A 22,304-nucleotide genomic window follows, 5' to 3' on the forward strand; every position below is an offset into this window, starting at 1 on the left:
GGATCTCACATTGCGCATGATAAGATATAAAGTCCCGGAGGAATTTCTCACTCTGGGGAAACTTTCCCCCTTGACCACCCCCCCTGAAATCGTCACTGATTGTTAGTAACATTGTAGCTGACATGGTGAAAGTAGGATGTTGAGATATTAATGTTAATAACTCAATAATTTGTTAGTGGTCAGCGAACCTTTCACTTGTTAAAATCAAAATCCTGTGTATCATGGAGATACTGTAATTTTAACCGAGTATATTGCTCTGTGTAGATATCAGACTATTTAAGTGTCTGACATTGAAAATTTATATTACTATTTATTTTCTGCTATCAGCAAAGATTTACACGATATATTTGACATTTATACCATTGTGTTACAAATCTATACCATTTTCTACCATTATACGACTCTCCCGAGTCTATCTTTAAAAATCGAATTGATCATAATTATTAAACTGCTTATATAAACTTTCAATCTGATTCTTGCAAATCTTATTTTTTCGTTTCTCTATCTCAAGTTGTTTTTTCACCAGGGTCCTATCCAAAAGCAACTGATTCAATAAATTTTCTCTCTTTTTTAACTCATCAGTTAAATACTTCCCCATGTTCTTATTACAATTTCTTCATCCTCTTCACTTCTTCGTCTCGTTTCTTTAATTTTGCTGAGACATATTTCAAACTTTCCTGTCTAACATGTCCAATTACATTTTCAACATATTTTTAAACTCATTTTCAACACATTTTTAAAATTCTTGTTTCATACTGCAATATACCCCTTTATTTTTAACTACGTTTTCACTTACATATCTGCTCTATTAGGAACTTCTTCAATCACGCATTCTTCGACCCAGTTTTTAAAAGAACTTCTCCTTTCTCTATTACCTCTTCCACGACACTCCTCTGATTTAGCTTCTTTGTCAAACTAGATTTCAACTTAACCATATTTATTGACTTCCTTTTACTATTTGTTTTTGACTCTTCTTTCCTTTCTTCTTCTTCTTGTGATTGATACAACGTCTCGTATTTCAACTACACCACTTCTCCTCTGTACACATCTTCTGCATGATGGTTGTCTAGATCCACTGGTGTTAATGTAACTCGATCATTTATGTCTGCTTTAGCGTACTCGCCTTTGGCGTGGGAGACCCGGGTTCGATTCCCGGCGGGAGCTCATGTGGTTCGGATTCCACCTTAACAATAGGTCCGCATCTCATATAACCTCGCTGCTGAACGGGACGTTTAACTCAACTAAACTCATTTATGTCTGTTACTATGATGTCAATTCCTTCATTAGAATACATAGATGGCACATCTATAGTAGCCATATTCTTATCTTCCGAGAAATGCAAGTATGATTTAATGTCTGCTATCCCCTCTAAATCACTGACTGGTGTTGTAAAATGACTACAAATTTCCTCTTCTGTTCTCTGTTGTACCAGTTGCGTCTGTTGAAGTGCATTTGGAAAAGTTTTCTGTCTGCAAACAAATAAAGAAAAGGATTCATCCTCTGACACACAAAACACTGCTTATCATAGACCAGACAGTGGCGTGCTGTATTTCAACAGCGACAGGGAAACCTTGTATGTCTGACTGTACTGAATAAATAATTATCTGGTACCATACGAAATCTTTTGCTGTATTTATCACATACTGTGGCGTTATCTGACTTCTTAAGCTGTTAATCACCTGGTCGAACTGCTATTTCCTTTGGTTGAGTATCACTCGAAGTCAAATCCGAAACCTGCGCAGCTACCTTATCCATAACACAACAATTTGAAGTATTTCATGCAAGGTTAATTTCTGCTTGGCAATTAACATTCTTCGCATTTGGTGATGTGATAATCCATACATAAACTGATCACATAATGCCGTGTCTTGATATTGAAGAAGATCACATGCTGTAACTTTAATCTCCAGTATCTTACAAAGAGCATAATAGTTTGTTCAACACCCTGCTTCAACGAATGCAATTTAAAGCGATATGCCAATACGTTGGATACGGTCTTATTGTTGTTCATGAAAACTTGTTTGAACTCATTCTACATCAATGCTGTCATATCTATGTGCATTAGAGGCGTGTTGAAACCGACTGAGCCGAAATATGTTATAATTAAAATAGCCAAAGGAGGCGTTCAAATCTCTCCAATTAAATTTCGAAATTAATTTAATGCGTATCGTGGTACTCCTGAACTTAGTCACTACCGTAGACGTTATGTTCAAAATCCTAAGTATCTTTTAATACTTTTGTAAATCTATTTTGCACCTATTACAGCATGTTTACAAATACAATTTTATACATAATCCATACTCATTTTATTTCAATCACAAACTCATCAGAGATTAAGATGCCTAATTACAAAGTATGTTTTACAAATATAAATCCTTTTTCTACCATTCCAACAGTTCTGAAGGCCGACATAATCTTGGACACTGTTCCTGGTGACACGCTTGTCACTTTTGTCACGTTCGCACCACATAAACGAATATTAATGATTATCCCTCTCTGGAAAACAGAGAGGTCGCCCATTTTACGCTTTCACTGTCTGCTCAGTTCATTGTACACTGCAGTTTTACTGCTTCTCACGTAGTACGGAGTTTGCACTAAAACACCACTAAAATATCTCGACGTTGCGCTCGTCGCATGTCCGTTGTCAACCCAGTCATCTTATGTATTTCCAACTCCAAGTGTTTCCATTACATTGATAAGGATCTGTATGTGTGTTACCATCAAGTTATTTTTATTTTTATCTCAAAGTGTATTAAAGGTAAATGGTCCCTTCACTGCCGCCCACCCCTACTAAAAATCCTACTACACTGATCGTATGAGAAGATGAATAAAGATTAAATTATGCTTGCAATATTCAAGAAATATTAATGTTAAGTATGTGAATTTTATGTTTGGATATGCACTGCTTACCTTACATACATGATATAACCGCCGCTGAATATATCCATATCTCAGAATCCAGTAAGGTTACAAACATGAAATTCGCATTTGGAATTTTCATTTGAAATACATAATTAAACACGTATTTAAGTATTTAATTGATTTTTTTTTTTTTGCTAGCCAGAGCTAGCTACCCGCTCGAGGGTTACGCCCTCTATGGGGAATTGGGTAACATTACAATGAGAAGAAATAAGAGTTGTGGTGGTTGGTCTATGGGATGTTTGTCTTACTGGGTTAGAAAAGGGGTATAGGAATGAAGGAAGGTGTTATCGTTATTATACAGAGGATTTTATTTTATTTTATTTTATTTTATTTTATTTGTTGATCTTTAGCATTGGTAGGTTGAACATTGTGATCTTTAGATCACAATCATGAGGTGAAGATGAGATGGCATGATGTGGTGAAGTGCGAATCACAAACACAACACTGGGTTATGTTAGTTGACTGATGCTGGTTAATCTTCTCGCTTGGGGGCTGCTCCAAGCATTGATGAAAGACAAGGGAAAGCCCAGATTAGTGACAGAGGTATTACAGTGCGTATGATGGACAGATGAGAGGCTGTGGGTCGTCGGTCTTTAATTCTTCTGCTAAGTGGAGGTACCTGTGGTTTGGAGGTAGAGTGTAATGGTAAATCGTGAAAAGAAGAGATAACGGCGTATGTATAATGGGAGTTGAAATAGGAAAGTCTATGTGGGCGTTCATGGTGTCTATGAGAAGCGGGTGGCGTTCATGCAGGTGTTTATCGATATATTTGAGACGGAGAGATTCGAGATGGAAGAGAATATGTGGAAAAGGGATTCTTTCGTACAATTCGCATGTTGGACTTGGCAATTTTATCCTATAAGCAATGCGGAGTGCATGGCGTTCTAAGATCTTTAATTTGTTATAGAAGGATGGTGGTGCAGCGATCCAAGCTAGATTAGCATACGTCAGAACTGGACGCAAAAAGACCTTGTAAGTATTTAACACAGTTGTAGAACTGAGACCCCAGGTAGTGCCCGTGAGACGTTTTAATAAATTGAGCCGGTTTGAAGCTTTTGTAATCACGTCCTGTAAATGTGGTTTCCAAGTGAGATGTGTGTCTAAGGTGAGGCCGAGGTATTTGACAGATTTACTGAGTTGAATACGTGTATCTTCGACTGTGAGATGAAGTAGATTGGGGTTTCGGTGGACCTTTGTGCGTTTTTTGGGCGGCAAGAAAACTATAGTCTGGGTCTTGAGAGCGTTTATCTTGAGGCGCCACTTTTCACACCAGTTAATAAATGAATCTATAGCGGACTGCATTGAAATATTAAGTTGGTGCACAGTTTTACCAAGTGCTAGGAACGCTGTATCGTCTGCATATTGAAAAACATGAACGTTCGGAGGTAATGGTGGTAAGTCAGCCACATAAAGAAGATAAAGCAGAGGGGAGAGTGAAGATCCTTGTGGTACACCAGAGTAAAGTAATATAGGATGAGAGAATGTGTCGTTAATAGATACGTATGCCAAGCGACAATGCAGAAAGTTATAGATGAATCGAATATAAGCAAGAGGAAGCCGGAAGCTCAAAAGTTTGTACATAAGTTCTGCGTGCCATACTTTATCAAATGCTTTCTCCAAATCAAATAAGGTAAGGCAAGATGGTCGTGATGTATTATATTGGTTGGTGATGTGATTGAGAAGACGGAGTAATTGGTCGTTGATACTAAAATTTGGGCGAAATCCAGCTTGCGTCCGTGGTAAAAGATTATAATGAGTAAGATGGATATGCAGTCGTTGAACTAAGATTTTTTCGAGAATTTTACTGAACACAGGCGTTAATTGAATAGGTCGATATGAAGAAATACTGTCAGCTGGTTTATTAGGTTTGAGAAACATCAGAATTTTAGACGTCTTCCATTGTGATGGTATGAATCCAGAACGTAAGATGAAAGTATAGATTAGTGAGAGAAGGTATAGAACTGCATATGAACATTCCTTAATATGGCGATAAGAGATTGCGTCTATACCTGGGGCTGTATTACGTTTTCTTCGAATGGCTGAAGTAATATCATCAGGAGTGATGGCCGCTGTTAGTGTTTTATGAATATTCAGCTGGTGGTTGCTGTTTGGCTGAAGATGAGCAGATGAAAAATCAAATTGATCCACCGGATGATTATGAACAGGACGGTCAGGAGTAAGTGGTGTGAAGATATCCTGAAGATATGTGGCAAAGGCATTTGCTTTATCGAGATCAGAGTGAAGAGGTTTGTCGTTAAGAATGAGTGGATATGACGTTCTATTTGATTTGCCAGAAAGAGCGTTGAGGCGTTTCCAGTAACGTGACGGGTGGGATGTCTCTGCAAGAGTGTTGCAGGTTTTTACCCACTGACGTAATTTATAGGCTTTAACATAGTTTTGGACTGTACGTTGTAGAGCTCTGTGATGGCGAAGAGCCTCTCGACTTCCTGTATGAATGTAGTCCCGAAAAAAATGTCGCGATCGCTGCACCATGGCAAGATATTGCGGCGGAAGTTTAGGCTTATATGGCGTATATTGTGATTGTGGTATATATTGTGCTGAAGCGTGATTGATATGGCGTGTAATAGTATCCAATAGATGATATAGTTCGTCTTCGGTAGTAGGTGGATCAAGTCCTTCTAGGTGTGTTGAAAGATATAAACGATATTTCTCCCAGTCTGCTTTATCATATCTTAAGATCATATGAGGTGGGGTTGCATCAAGAGGTCGAGGAGTGCGACATTGAATGAATACCTTGATCGGTACATGATCACTTCCTAATGGGTCTAAGACTTCAAGTGTTGTGCGCTGTGTTAAGGTAGCTGAAGTAATAGCTACGTCAGGGGTCGTATTTGATTCTGGGCGTGTCGGTTTTGGTAGTTGGTGATATGTGCCTGTTGTAGCAGTGGTGATGAAGTTCACAAAATTCGTTTTGTCTCTGATAGAACGACTATGAATATTGATGTCAGCTAAGATGATATAGCGCTGAAACGAGTTTGAAATATACTGAAAGAATCCCAGAGGGATTGGGTGGCCTGGTCGTACATAGATTGTTGCTATGGTGATGTAATCTGATTTGTAGTAAAGGGTGATTATGAGATGTTCTGGTAGATTCTGTGCTGGACATGTATGTATGCGATATGGGATATGGGGTGAGAAGCCGATAGCAACGCCACCATTTGCACGTCGTGCTGGTAGAGTGCTGTCTTTGCGGATTAATGTGTAGCCTGGAATTTTGCATTGCAATTTTGGAGTAAGATGAGTTTCGTTCAGTAGGAAAGCATTTGCTTTTTCTTCGAGAAGGAGTTGTTCGAAAAGTAGTTTGTGAGTGAAGAGTGAACGAATATTTAGAAAGAGAAAGACTAAACCCATAATGCTCATGACAGGATGGAATTTAAAGGCCTTGCTGAGATGGAAAAGTATGAAAGTAGGCCGTAGGTCCATTGTAAGTTGCATGAAATTGAAGGTGAAAGACTGATTGTGCAGCGAATTGAACGTGTTGCAAAACTAGAGGACGTGCGAACGGATGTATGTTTTGAAGCGTGAGCGTGATGAAAGCTAGGAGTTGTTTGATTGTTATAGGTTGATCTGAGGTAGTATGAGTGTCAGAAGTTTGATTTTGTGCATCATGCATGCGGAGAGGAACAACTAATTCTGGCTGTGCTTCTTGAGGAACAGGTTTCGATTTGCATTTGTAACTATAAGCAGGATGACGTTCGTGACAGGTAGGGCAGTCAGGTGGTTGTTGCATGTTTGGACAGGTTCGGGTGTGGTGGGGACCACCACAGTAACCACATTTGAAAGTATTAGTACATTTTGATGTTGGATGTGTATACTCCTGGCAACGGTCGCAACGTATTGGTAGAGGGGCTGGAGTTTTCGATGGTTCAACTCTGTGTCGTTTCTTGTAGATGTATGCCCCGTGTTCCAATAGATCGTCAATAGTGTCTTGTGATTCGGTCAAGACCCGCACCATGTAAGTAGCTCCTTGGTTGTTACGGATGCGAAGACATTTCTTGAACACGTACCCTTCTTGACGTAATTCCTCTTCAATTTCGTCATCGCTGTATGATGGATCCACTCCGCGAATGACCACAGATAGTGTAGGAGATCGTCTGGGTGGCGGCGGTAGTTTGGTACGTTGGTCGTGGAGTTTTGTAAGTTTTGCTGTCTTGCCAAAGATTTCGAAACTGTGCTTGTCTCGTATTGTTGTAGCAAAATGCGGCAGAGGTGACTTTATGATGTAGCCGTTTTGTGTTTGAACAATTTGTAAAATTTCTGTGCGTGGTCGGTATTTAAGAATTTGTTGAAGTAACAGTTTGGTGTTGCGGAGTTTTGGATCAAAGTTTTGTAGAAGAAAGTTATGAACGTCTGGTTGAGGTTTGTGAGAGAGTTGCTGGATGCCGTCTACTATCATGAGTCGGGAGCTATCGTCGGAACTAGCAATACTGATGTTATCGTCATGGTGCTTCTTGTGAGGTGGAGATGTAGATGTAGATGCTATGTTACCGTTGTCCGTAATCCTGGTATTCTCATCTGGTCGTGGTGTCACAAGTACTGGTGTTTCAAACGCATCCTTATAGCTCTTTCGTTTCTCTACTTTATGAGCAGCCGCAGGGAGGCCTGATGGTGTAGGAGCTGTCGCAGGAAGAGACTGGTGTTGTCCGCTGGCCATAGTGGCCAATGAAGATGGTGGATGGAAAACCAATGATTGAAGATCAGTATGTTGAACGAAAGATGAAGAGATGATGAAATGGATGATGAAGCTAAGCTTCCAAAAATATGCACACTAACGTGTACAGTAGTGCAGTCTCCACTCGAGTGAAACCCTCTGTCTCTCTCACCCTCTCGCCCGCCACTGAGAACTGCCGGGCTTGCGTCCACAAGCTCGTAATATCCTCAGTCAGGACTTGACACTGTAAACAATGCCTCAAATGAGAAAGCTGGAAACCAGCGAAGTATGTTTTAATTGATATTCGACGTACAATGAAAGAAAAAAGTTAGAAGAAAGCTGGAGTGGGAGTTGCAATTATTACCTTAAGATGTCTAAATTTCCCAATTCCTTAAGTTTATAAAGACGAAATTTCGTATTTACAATTTTATTGTGAAATAATTAAACCCGAGTATCAGAGCTTTTTTTTAAAATTATAGTCCAGTTGGCTTCCCGCGCTTGGCCTGCTCATCACTGGGGATGTGGTAAGAGGGTAGCCAATCACCACCAACCGTCTACTGCGCTCAGCGAGCCACGAGTAACTAAGCTGGCCACTCCCCATAAACGTCACTACAACTTTTCGCGGGAAGCCAAAGACGTTATACCTTCCATACTATAATAGTAGAACTAGAACGAGAAAATTGGTGGGCGGTTTGCTATAATGTCCTCAAAAGGTGTTCGAATTTCATACGAGACGTTGAGCTAACGATCAGACAAATTGAGTATGAAGAACGCAGAAGGAGAAACAGTGACGGATCTAGACTGGTGCCGGGGGCCTCCTAGTTTTTATAACTGACAAAAAATAGTTGAGACTACTATCTATATATTTTTAAAAGTTTAAAGTGATACAACTACCATAGTCTTGGTTCTGACTGGCACCTTTAGTTTTACCTCTTAGATCCACCACTGAAGACAAGTATAAAATTTTGCATGCAGTAACACAAGAAGATTTTTGGTAGTATTTATTATTAAAAAAATCAAATAGCACAAATAATTTGTTGTATACATTTCGTTTAATTAAGTAATTTTTCCTTGTATTTTTAGCGGAGGGCAGAAACGAAGAGTATCGTTCGCTATTGCAATGTTACAGGAGCCTCCTCTAATGGTTTTGGATGAACCCACAGTAGGAGTTGATCCATTACTCCGGGAAAGGTAAAGTAAATATGTATATTTCTGCATATGGGGTAATCTAAAAAAATATTGAGCCTTTTGGGCTCGAAATGATATTAGTGTCCAAAATATCAGGGTATATGAGTCACAGAGAGTCCAACCTACCGTCATTTGATAATTGACAATCGAAGCAAGTACACTGTAAAAAAATCGTTGTGTTATTTCAACGACATGTCTATTTGTTAACACGATTGTGTTAAAATATAACACAAACAAGTGGTTAGAACAACTCACTCTCTATTTGTAGTTGTGTGTCAAATGCCGGTAGTTGAAATGACACACAGCCTGTGTGTTAAATTAACACAAGTGTAGAATCTTCGGTGTTGTTTTCTGCGTGATTGCCAAATACGTCGGGCATCTAATTATAAAGGGTTATGAATTGAAGCTACAGACAAACACAGTAGAAAGAAATAATTAAACAAATCCAGGTATACGCAAAATTTCATCTCCCACATTTGATGCATTTATTGCTTCTTTTTCTAAGCGATTGTGTACTACAAGCAAAAAAAAAAAAAAAAAAAAAACCATCAACTTTATTAGATGGCAACTGGCGCCGATCATTTGAAAGTGAATATAGAAGAACTATAAAATAAAGTAAATAGACAGTCGTTATTTTGTTATAAAATTAGGTCTACATGGTGAGCAGATTTTATCTTATCCCGAACGGTTATCGTCAATATACGCGGCTTAAAGGAACACTCTTTATGATTAGCCAAATTCAAAAGACCTCAACAATTTATCCCTCTACAAGCGACGTTTTCTTCATCGCCTCCATGGCCAAGTCGGAAGAGCACGCGGCTAGTAATTGAAAATGAAATGAAATGAAATCTTTGAGTTTTACGTCCCACGGTTATGCCGGTTAGGCTAAAGGAGACGGTGAAGATGAGTAATGAATGAAAATGGTGGAATGAAGAAAGTGGGAGGAAACGGGAGAACCCCGAGAAAACCCACGCACACGGTGTCTGTCCACCACAAAGTTCACTTGGCGGGGGCTGGGATCGAACCCGGGACCCCTAGTAATTGAAAGGTTAATGTTTCGTTCCCCCCCCTCGCCACTGGAGTACAATTTTTTTTTTTTTTTTTTTTACTTGTTTAAAGTGTTTTCTTAGACTCAGCATAATGTAAACAAATTACGCATATAGGCGATTTGACATATTTTGGGGAAGTTATTTTGTGGTTCATTAACGCTTACGGCACGGCTCAACACCGATAGTGTGTTAAAGACGTAACACACGCCCTGTGTTAAACGCCAACACCGCGGAGTATGTGTTGAACTAACACCGCATAGTGGTAGTCACGCTGGAACCACTGCCCTGTGTTAAAATTGAGTTGAATTAACACAACCATTTTTTACTGTGTATGCATGCAAGAACTGTTGGAGTTCCCATCACGCATAAAGTATTGCGCAGTAAACATGAGTGATTTTTTTTTTTTTTTTTTTTGTAAAATCCCGCTACATTTTACAATTTTATTTCTATAATGGCACAAATAGTGCCCAGACCCATGAAAAAGTTTGTGCAGTTTATGGAAAGATACGTTATCAAAAGCAACAACGAAAAGATGCTTCAGTCGCTTTCGCTCTGGAAATTTCAATATCTAAGATGTTCCTCGCAGTAGGTGACCAATCCCAACAAAAGTTGTGCTGTTTTTCAAAGATAAGTTTTCAAAAGCAATATCCAACAAATGCTTCAGTCGCTTTTGATCTGGAAATTTCAATGTCCAATATGCTCCTCGTACTAGGCGAACAATCACAGGAAAAGTGGATGATATTTTGGCAAAGGTCAGCAATACCGGTATGTAAGTAGCATTACATCGCAAATAACATCACCGAACACTTGGGGCCGGTAATCCCAACATCAGTGGTAGAGCGTTCATCTCTCATGAATGGAGTCCCTGGTTCTATCCCCGCTCACGGAAGTAAACTTTGTGGTGAACAAACACCGTGTGCGTGGGTTCTCTCGTTTCCTCCCACTTTCTTCATTCCACCATTTCATTAATTTCTCGACATCCGCGTCTCCTTTAGCCTACAGACATATTCGTGGGACGTAAAACTGAAGATTTTATTTCATTTCAAAACTAGTTGAATATACCCATGCTTCACACGGAGGCTGTATTTGGAAGTCAACGCCTGTGGGAATATCAACATTCATTTCAGCGACTGCGAAAACTATGGATTTGACACTAATACCGATCATTTTGGGCTGTTTTTTTTTTACGTGACTCGGTACCTCTCCCCCGCTGATCCCCGGCCCGCATACAATGGTAGCTGAATTTGCAAGTAATCGCTAATGGAAGTGTCACCATTGATTTCAGCGACCGCAAAAACTATGGATTTGACACTGATATCGGTCATTTTGGATTACTTTTACATGTCTCGGTATACCCCCCCCCCCAATGACCCACGGAACGCAGCCGAATAGGGTGAATTTGGAAGTTAATGCGATGGGAGTTTCACCATTGATCTCAGCGACCGCGAAAACTATGAATTCGACACTAATATCGGTCATTTTCTACTACTATTACATGTCCCGGTAAACGCCCCCCTGAGAACCTCCTGGTTCGAATTTTGACAAAAACGTTTAACTCTGGTCTGGAACCTGGACCAAGGTATCCGTGACCAAAATTTCGTAACTCTCGGCCAACTTGTCTGGTCCCCAGGTCGGTTCCGGTAAACACAACACTGAGACCTCCCTGGTTAGAAATTTGAATAAAGCGCTTCGTCTTGATCTGGGGCCTGGACCAAGGCATCGCTGATTAAAATTTGGTAACTCTCGGTCCACTCTTCTGGTCCCCAGGCCGCACACAGACAGACAGAGAGACAAACACACAAACAAACTCTTTATTTTATTTATATTAGATTAGATTAGATTAGATAAGCTCGACGTTTGGGTGCCACATGATTTGATTTTGGTGCCACATCAAATTTTTAACTTAAATGAGGTTCGAACCTGGGATTTTTTTTTATCATTTTACTTTGACGGTGTAACTTAGCGGAGGAGGAGGGGGAGATATATAGACTAAAAATGATCGAAAATGACCAATATTAGTGCCACATCCACAGTTTTCGGGGTTGCTGAGATAAAGAGTGACACTTTCGATGCTGCTTACGTCATGACGTAAGAAGTTGTACATTTCATGTTTTTATTTCAACCAGCGAAACGGGTAATCAACGCTGGTCGATTCTAAACCAGGGATTCAGTATGAACTGTTGTGCTATGCAGCGTATTAGGTAGCACGAAATAAGGTTACTATTATCTTAAATACAAGAATCAAGAACTTCATAAAGTTTAAAGAATACATTGATGTAACGAAAATTAAGTGTGGTTCTGTTTCTTTTATGTTAAAATTGTGCAGTTGAATACAAATATAATTCTGATTTGTAGGTCAGAAAATATTTAACAGCAATTTTGTTAACAGCTTACCAAATTTTTTTCCCTACTGCTCATGGACTTAATACAAATTAAAATTGAATAAATAAACGTGCTAGGTGAGTAGGGAATAGTGATCAAATATGTTGTGCAAGATAATAGTTTCACCTAATGAAACCACACTATTGTGCTGCCAAAATGTCTTGAGCCGTGGCAAAAAAACGAACTAAAGTTCACACCATCTCACACCCACGCGTTGAGCCAATAAGGGTTCAGCTGTTGCTAAGCGAGAGAAAGCGAGTGGAATTCCTTCAGCCGATAGCAGCGCTTGCAACGGAAGACTAAGGATCAAGTCAATGTGACATATCTATAACTTACAGAACAAGAAATTAACGTTGAGAAGCATTTTTTTTTTCGTTTTTTAATCTTTAAATAATTATGTATTCATTGTGTTCTAGGATATGGACGCATCTTGTACAACTTTCGAAGGAAAAAGGATGTTCAATATTAATAACTACACATTATGCAGAAGAAACAAGGCAAGCAGATAGAGTAAGTATCAGTTATAAGTGAATCTAATAGACGTGAACAATCTAAACAAGATTGCTGAGTTTTATTAATAGATCACTCATTTCGGCTTTTTTTTCTTCTGAAAAAAATCAAGAACGCATTTCTTTTCAAGTGATTTAAACATAAAAATTTCGAAAATCTGCCTACTTAAGATCCATCATTGGCAAAGTAGGGGAATTGATCAACAATGAGGCAGTAAGTTCCAGGGGACAGACATTTTTTATTCCTTCCAGTGCACTGCAGTGGAGTAATTTTTCCAAGAGTGGTTTGCCCATCATAAAGTAATTGCATGCAATGACAAAACAGGTTAGCGAGGTCATTTCTGTTTTTTGTGTGTAAAAGTAATTTTTGCATTCGACATTTAAAACTGTATTTCTTGCTACACATACGGTTGGAAAACGCTGCAGTAAATTTAAGACGCCTATATATTGTTTTGACATTTAGATAAAACTAGAGTCAATTACCTTTTCCCTGGGTTAAAATAAGAAAAACATATTAGTATGTTTCGTTAGTCAGTTATTTTTTACTATTCCGGAAGCGCTCTCTGATATCGATCATTTTATGTATCTCTTCCCTCCCCTCCCTCAAGTGCAGGTTTGAATTTGGATTTAAACGGCATTAGAAGTGTCACTGTTCATCTCAGCGACCCCGAAAACTATTGATTCGACACTAATATCGGTCATTTTCGATCATTTTTATATATATCATCCACTCCCCTAAGTTGCACCGTCAAAATGAAGTGATAAAACCCATTCCAGGCCCAGACCTCATCTATGTTGAAAATTTGATCGACATCGATCGGGTGGTTCAAGAGTTATTAACGTGTGCGTGGGTTTCCTCGGAGTTCTCCCGTTTCCTCCCACTTTCTTCATTCCACCATTTCATTCATTATTCATCATCACCGTCTCTTTTAGCCTAACCGGCATAATCGTGGGACGTAAAACTCAAAGATTTCATTTTCATTTTCAAGAGTTATTAAGTAGCAAACATAGTCAATTTCATTTATACAACACACACACACACACACACACACACACATATATATATATATATATATATATATATATATATATATATATATATATATATATATATATATATATATATATATATTGACAACCTAGCCACTCAGTGCCTATTTGGGGATGCAAAGATGAGTGCTACTAGGCGCCTTCCACTCACCATCTAGAATGAGTGGGTAAATTATAACTTAACTTGCAAGAGGTTTTCATATGGGGATTAAACAAATAAATATACGTCCACTTCATTTAACATAAAATACTGTATTTCTGAAATCTGATGAATGAACTGTGAGATTTCTGAATGTTTGCTATAACGGATATTCGGAGTCATTTGCCAGTAAGGTATAGTACGATCAAGTATTGAGCTTTGAATTCTGACTCGGAGTCACACATACCTGGATAAATCTGTTGCTGTCCCACGTCGTTCTGGTGTTGAACTCTGCTCCTTAAGCTGACACTCCTTGTTGTTGGACGATGAAAGTGGGCATTGAGGAATGGGCCTCTCAATGTAAATCTCCCTCGAAGTTCTGCGTCGTTAGAATATGTTGAAGTACAACGTACTGTTTTCTCCTATCATCTGGTGGATAATTAAATGTTACTTGGTTCTCCAGACTCGAACCCAAGTATCTTCAAAGTCGATGAACAATCTCTAGAACTTAGGAACTGATCCTCTCGAACTCTCTAGGAAATCTCAGGAACTCTCCCAAAACCTTCTCGTCCTGTGGTTTTGTTTGGCCGGGTCCAACTACCATCGTCTGCTTTTTCCCTCTGCTGTGGCACGTGCGACACCGTTTTCACATGGAGAGACAAATTCCTTCCATGTGTCAAAACTCAAAACTGCAACCCTCGACACGTTCTGACTTCCCGATTCTAAGCAATTCTCCGTACATCCGTAATCTCATGAAATTCATAAAATCCCACAAATTCACGTTTTGTACAATTTCTAGAATCTGGCTAATGTGAGGAAAGACACATTGTCAACATTTCCTTCCTACATTGCCAGACACGTTACGATGACATTCTTATACACAACTGTTTACAATGAATTGCTGACACAACTATTAGCGAGATTGTGCAGCTTGCGTTAGCTTTACATATTCAACATTAAATTCCCATAACCTTACTTAACGATTTCGAGACATAAACATAACAATAAATCTAAAATATACAAATTATTATTCTCGAAAATCGAGTTCTTCCACAATATATATATATATATATATATATATATATATGCATGTCTTTCCTAGAATTGAGTTTTGTTTTTGAATAGGGAATGGTTATACTACCAAAGGCCATGGGCCTTGATGTATCAAGTTATAATACTTTGGATAAAATGACTACCGCTCGTTGTATTGATTTAATGAACACGCTGTATTGAAACAAAGATGTTTATTTCCATATTCACTGCTGTTCTTTCAGCAAATGATCTGATAAAACTGCAATTTACTTGTTTATAAATGCATGTTGTACCCATTATTATTAGTCATTTTATGGGAAAAAAAAATCCAATCCTAATCAGAAAGAGGAAGCAGACTCTGATTTCTGCATAGTACTTATATCATGTGTTTCGTAAGAAAATTGTCGCTGAAAACAATTGGCTATCATTAGATTTATTATTGTCCCTAGATTCACTTCATTCACAGAAACCTAGAAACCCTTTCAGAGACTAAGTCCAGAATTGGGTGCGCGGAGGCTCAATAGTAGAGCGTTCATCTCTGGTGCTTGGGGTCCCGGGTTCAATCCCAGCCCCCACCAAGTGAACTTTGTGGTGGACAAACACCGTGCTCGTGGGTTTTCTCGGGGTACTCCCGTTTCTTCCCACTTTCTTTATTCCACCACTTAATTCATCTCTCATCATCACCGTCTCCTTTAGCCTAACCGGCATATCCGTGGAACGTAAAACTCAAAGATTTCATTTCATTTCATAAGTCCAAAATTGAGCCTAAATCCATCATAATTCCCACATATCTGTATAGAGGGAATTGCATTTTTCCCTCCGTCCTTTATACTGTATGTTCCTGATAGAATCACATTCAATTGACAGTTGCAGGATAAATTCTAACAAAAGTGCAATCAAATTCGCTTGCAAAGAATAAATTGATCATTCGACTCAGATATACAATCTCATACGTAATATGAAAGCTTTGGACGTGTACACTCTCACCTTGGGTGCGAGCGGTCTCGGGTTCGATTCCTAGTGGGGACATGACCGAAAGAGCGTAAAAGTATTTTTTAGGCTAGCCATTCTGAGCTAGGTTTTCCTTACTCACACTAGGCTAATGCCGTGATGGTATCTAACATAATGATCCCAGGATGCTTCCTTCCTTTCTATTCCGTTTTTCCTCTCCTATTTCCAGATAGTGTGCTCGCCGAAAGATATAATCCCTCTTATGTGACGGGCTAACCTGGCTCAAGCTGCCGAAAGTCCAGAAATCTAATCCCTAATCCTAATCCAAACGAAACCTTTACAAAACTTGTCCAAAGAATCTCTAAGAAGTAAAAACAGCTTATTAAGGAGATATGCTTATACTTCAAATAGTTATTGGGTTTTATTAATTTTCATGTACTGTAATATCTATATAAAATCTCACGTGTTACTTGAGGGGAAAGAAGTTCGCCTCTGCGAGTTTGGCTATTGGATATTTCAAAGATCATAAACAATAAAAAGAGTCTAATAGGAGAACTATGCGGTGAATTGTAGTTTAAATAGTGAAATCTAAATGTGCTTTTTAGTTCAACATCTTTCAATATTAAAAACATTATGAACAAACTTTTATATTTCGTTTGGTGGTGCTAGACGTAGTCATAATTAAAAAGGAAAACTGATGAGGATGCGATGAAATATAAAATTGGTCGATAACTCACTACATGAAGACTGAATCAGACAATCTGTTTCTATTTCACATCTTACACTTCTTGCCTTTTTACCCAAATATAGGGTACAGTGGGGTAATTCGAATAGGTGGGGAATTTGAATAATGTTAAGCATTTTGCCAGCTGGAGTGGAAACGCGGCTCGCCATATTAGTGAACCTGCGGTGGATTTGTAGATGGTGGTTTGCAGAAGTCGCTCTCAAAAATACAAACTATTACTTCGATTCTGAAGTCTTGCACGATTTTTTGCTTGCAGCAAGGAAAGTACGAATATGTGTATTTTTAGGTCGTTATAATTTTCAACGTTGTTTCATTAAGCTTTCCTTATTATTAACTGGATAAAATGAAACCGCTCTGGATTATAATCGTATCAGTAGCATGTGGGGCATTGATATACTGTACACAGGCGTCAACTAATCAGCAGTTTTCATACCACATTCTGAATGGAATATTCGTCGACTGCGGGGCAATTTGGATAATTCAAAACGGGGCAATTTGAATACCAGTGAAATTAGAACTATAGGCCTACTATTTTATATTTGTTTGTGAAAAGCGAGATCTTCTGGTGTTAACAAGGAAACCGAATTCTTACTTTGACTTACTGGGAAAATTAATGAACCCCAGAAAAAGTTTGCGTGCAGAAGAGACGTTGTGTCACAGGAAAATATTTGGGCAATGAGAATAAAACAACTCCGAAGAAAGACGCAGGCATCAGGTGCAACAAAATCCAAGGGCACCACAAGAAAGAAGAGTGCTAATACAGAATCAGCCAAGAACAATACAAATGAAAGCTCGAAGGAAGCTGATATCCTCTACCTCATCCAGTGATGAAGAAATAGGCCTAAGTCTAAAGATGGCTGCACGCAATGAAAGTCAAACATGGAATTGTTGCTTTTGCCTTCTTAATTACTATTCAGAGCGTTCAGCTAGAAAGGGAGACTGGATTCGTTGCCAGCATTGTAAGACATGGTTCCACGAAGTTTGTGTCGGTGCAGAAGGTCGAAAACAGTTTATCTATTGTCGTTGTCGTTAAATACGAACGATGGAAGATGAATTAACCGATTACGGCTCTTTGCCTTAGACAGTGTTCCTAATATATTTTTTTTAAATATAGGCCTACATTCAAAAAGATAGCTACACGTGACGTATATTTACAATTTATGTACTTATTTTCTCTCAAAATTAGCATATTTCAACTACCGTAGAATTTGCAATCTCACTATTAAATAGTTTATACATTATTTCTATAAAGCTTGCTTATTTTGTTGATTATTCATATTACCCCACTCGTTATTCAAATTGTCCCTCACATTTACGTTTTTCGAAATTTCGGCGGGGAAATTGAATACCCAAATTTCACAATGATGTATCTCAGATACTACCTTTAGAAAAATTTTTAAGTAATAGTAAGCTTCAAAATTGTTGTTCACAATTTTGTATTTGAATACGAATTACAGTTTCTGAGATATATGAGAAAATGTCTGAAATTATTCAAATTACCCCGCTGTACCCTATTATCTTAATTGTTTGGAATCACCAGAAAAAATATGGTTTTTATTCGTAATCATTTTAATATTGGGAATTTTCCAAATTAAACCTTTTCTTTGGCTACATTTTAAACAAACTTCCTTTGGCATTTATTATCATTAATTGAAATTAAATTTCATGTACAGTAAAACCTGTCTTCACCGAACCCTTCATTAAACGGAAATTGTCTTAAACGGAAATATTTCATGGTCGCCTGAAGATAGGGACGAAAAACGTGTTGAATTCCCTTCATTATACGGAATCTGTTACGCAGATGACAGAATTCAAAATAGGTATTTTAACGGAAATTTTAATTTCTCGTATGCAGCATTAGGAAGTATTTAAACATGCTAACAATATTAGAAACATGAACACAGGCACGCACCCAGAAATTTTTGTAGGGGGGTTCAACTTCTAGCCACTACGTCTTATTGGCTATTATTCTATACCCGATAAGTAATTATATAAATACTTCCACCTATATCCTAACTATATATAAAACTACATGAGCTGACATAAATTATTGAGCACTTTTTGTAGGGCTACAATTATTAAATTTGGCATGATTGTAGCTTTCCAGAACTAACCGACAGGAAAATTGCCAAAAGTGAATATTTTTTTTTATTTTTAGGGGGTCTAAAGAGGAGATGAAAAATTTCCCCATGTTAATTAAATGGGACTTTTTCGGACCTATAATCTTATGATTTAGGCACTTAGAATTGGAATAAAAACTTGAAATTCCGTATACTTGTACGTTTTGGTTAGCGCTACCTAAGTGAATCATCAGAAATAAAAATTTCCGACCGTAGAGTGGTTTTATGGGGAACTAAAAAATCTTTCCCATGTTATTTATATTGGACGTCTTCTACACCCCAAAATGTTTAGGCACTTCCGGGAGGATTAGAACGATGAAATTTGGCATGATTGTGGCCTTCCAAGACTAACCGGCAGGAAAATTGCCAAAAGTGAATATTTTTAATTTTTAGGGATTTAAAGGGAGTGAAGAAATTCCCTTCATATTTAAATAGTCGTTTTCTTGGGATTCAAAATCTTATGTTTTAAATAGTTGAAATAGAAAAAGAAACGATAGAATTGTGGGTTCAAGGAGTGCGAGGCCGTAGGCCGAACAAAGACAGTGTGTGGGGAAGAAGTCCCTGGATGGCCAGATTCAGGAAATACGAAGAGCAAGTTCACGAAATTCACTGTTGATGCAAAGGCCGATAGATAAGAAATGCGAGGACGTAGGGCGAGCAGACCCGGGGGTCTAGGGGCGGAGCCTCCAGCTGGCCAAAGCTAGTTTTCAGATAAAAGTGATAGAACTAGATTGTTTTTATAAGAGAAAGAGTACATATGAAGTGTAAAATCAAATTTTAATGCTACATCAATCATTTCCCTCTTAAACAAATATAGTCTTATTAAGAAAATGTACAAATATATGTTGAGTTAGGAAGTTTTGTGTGGTTCGGACCGCTGTATCCCCAGTGAGTGCTCCCTTGAATGTATACAATACACTACGTTATTAGCAAAACAGTGATGTGCAAACCCAAGCAAACACAACAAATGATCTCCCTTCCTTCCTCTCTTTACTATCTACAAAGATTCTTCTCTTTGCTGATGATTGTAAAATTTTCCATAAAATCTCTACCATACATGATGCTCTACTACTTCAACAAATTCTTACTAAACTTACGGATTGGTGTACGACTTGGAATTTAAAACTAAACCCTCAAAAATGTAGTACCCTTAGTATTTCTTTTAAGAAAAATAAAATTTATCACAAATATTGTATTATTAACAGTCCTATCGAAAGAGTCGCTACACATAAAGATCTCGGTGTTTTGTTCGATGAGAAACTCACATTTGCTGATCACATCACATTTGCTGCTATGAGAATACTGGGTATGTTTCACAGATTCGCGATCTCAAATCACTCAGTATTTATATCTCCTAAAATCGAATTTGCTCACCGATATGGAATATGGTCTGTGCTTCAAACTTATCCCGTTTTGATTCTGTCCTTAACTTCTTTCTTGCCATTGTCAAACAAAGAGTTCCTTCAGTGCATAGTCTTAATAAATAAAACACAGCTTCTATACAAACTCAATATTCAGACTCCATTTACTTCACGTATGGTGCGGGACTTGCTGTTTCTCCATAAAATTATCAATGGAAAATTAACTCTGAATTGTTGGTCTCCGTTATGTAATTTTCGCGTACCTTCTCGACTTACTCGCAGTCATAAGTAACTTACATATGTAACGCCCAGATTATCAATTATACAACGTTTCTTATACTTCAGGCTGGCATCATTGTATAATAGTTTATTGTCAGATGTTGATAATTTTGACTCTGAAAATAATTTTAAAAACAAGTTAAATTCTCTGCAAATATGATTCATGTTCTATGTATATAATTATAAATATATTTTTGTATTTTTTTTTGTTTTCAATTTTTTATTTCTTTTTTTATTTCTTATATACGTTGTTACATTCTTTCAGTGTAAAATAGACATTGAACTGTATCTGAAACATTTGTAAATAAATATATAAATAAAATATTGATGCCGTAATTGAAGACCTGAATTGCATAACATCCCAACTCCATTTTTTTTCTTCGTATTTTGTGGTTTTTGTTTTCTATGTTAGCATCTATGTCTTAAGGGCTATTTACTTGTATAATACGGAAATCCAAATCAAAAGTTTTCTTTAAAACAATACAAAATAATTTCAGCTAAACACAATAGCATGCCAAGTATAATCTTGTCTCTCTTCTAAAATCACGAAAGTACTCCGGTGGACTTGGGATGTTCTGCAATTCAGGTCTTTAATTGAGGATGATGCGGCAAGTTTGAAAGGTGGAGAGAAAATGGAAAAAGAAGAAGAATTTATCATTGAGTTGAAAGAAGAATGCAGGCTAAAAGACTTATCAAGATGCTGTGAAAAGTTGAAAAGAATTTGCAACAATTTGCCTTAAGTCGAAATATTTAGCGTGATTTCACAGACTAAAGTGTTTATGGAAAGTCGAGTAGTCAAACAGTAATGTGTATAGAAAAACCGTAATGTGCACAGAAAATCTTCCTTGACTATTGGGAAAACTAAAGTCAGTGTATGTAATTTTTTTTCTGTTCATTATGAGTTTTGCGTGTATTAATGCGTACAAATAAATACTGTAAATTGATTAAGGTACGTACAACATTTTATTTATCTCAGTATATCAATCATATACATGCATTCCTTTCTTGCATAGATCTACCTTCTCTAACTGGAAAGCTATCTTTAAAGGAAAGTTTTGTAAGTTCGTTAAAGACAGATTTTAGTTGATTTATGAAATGATTCTTTTTTATAGGTTGGTTTCTTGAGAGGAGGTACGATGGTTGTAGAAGATGCCCCAGACAAGCTAATGGAAACATTCTCGGACACAACTCTAGAAGGTGTTTTTCTGACTCTCGCCCACACGAAAGGAGATGTAGATAGAGTGTACCAAACAATGAGGCAATCTATACTGCAAGTTAGAAAATCTTCCAGAGTGTCTGCGAGAATTCGCTTGTCGGTCCGACAATCAAAAAGATCCTCAGGGGAAATAACGGTATATACTCGTAGTTGCAAAGAAATAAAAATTTAACGGCTTATAATTAAAAATTAAGAATATGAAACACAAATTAAATAAATTAAAATTAATATAAGAAAAATAGTCCATTTGGTACAATTTGTTCTTTCTGACAGTTGCTATCCTATTTTTTCCTTCCTACACGTGGTCATAACAATCAGGCAAAAAGAACTGTTTCTATGGCAGGATTTCTCAAACTGAAGTCGCGACTCCTAGGGGTTCGCGAGAGGGTTTCATAGGGGTCGCGAAGATTAGCGGAAGAGATAACTCTAATTAGACTGTAGTACTGGAATTTTTTAAAATATTATTTTGAATTCTGTTCTGATAGGCATATTTTAATTTTTATACATAAAGTTAAAAACCAAAAAAAAGTAGGTCTAGTAAACATTTTCAACACGCGCAGAATTGTTTAAAAATCAATTTAAATGAAAGAGGTACGATATGAAACTAATGAGAACTGCATATTGCAATAACAGAAAATACAAATACAACAAAACCTGCATATTGAAATATAATTAACATTGAAAGCTAA

At 37.6% G+C, this 22,304-nt stretch overlaps 1 protein-coding gene across 4 annotated transcripts in view; it reads left to right on the forward strand.

Annotated features, from left to right (window-relative positions):
• Window positions 1-22,304, forward strand: part of LOC145667070 (ABC transporter G family member 23-like) — a 128,529-nt gene that overhangs the window by 34,686 nt on the left and 71,539 nt on the right. For all 4 annotated transcript variants that reach the window (XM_081734769.1, XM_081734770.1, XM_081734771.1 and 1 more), the window contains exons 5-7: window positions 8,678-8,785; window positions 12,630-12,723; window positions 21,512-21,751. In XM_081734769.1, coding sequence (XP_081590895.1) covers window positions 8,678-8,785; window positions 12,630-12,723; window positions 21,512-21,751 — 442 coding nt within the window. The remainder of the gene's footprint in view (window positions 1-8,677; window positions 8,786-12,629; window positions 12,724-21,511; window positions 21,752-22,304) is intronic.

This window comes from Thermobia domestica, chromosome 12 (assembly GCF_964235325.1).
Source record: "Thermobia domestica chromosome 12, izTheDome1.hap1.1, whole genome shotgun sequence".
Taxonomy (NCBI): Eukaryota; Metazoa; Arthropoda; class Insecta; order Zygentoma; family Lepismatidae; genus Thermobia; species Thermobia domestica.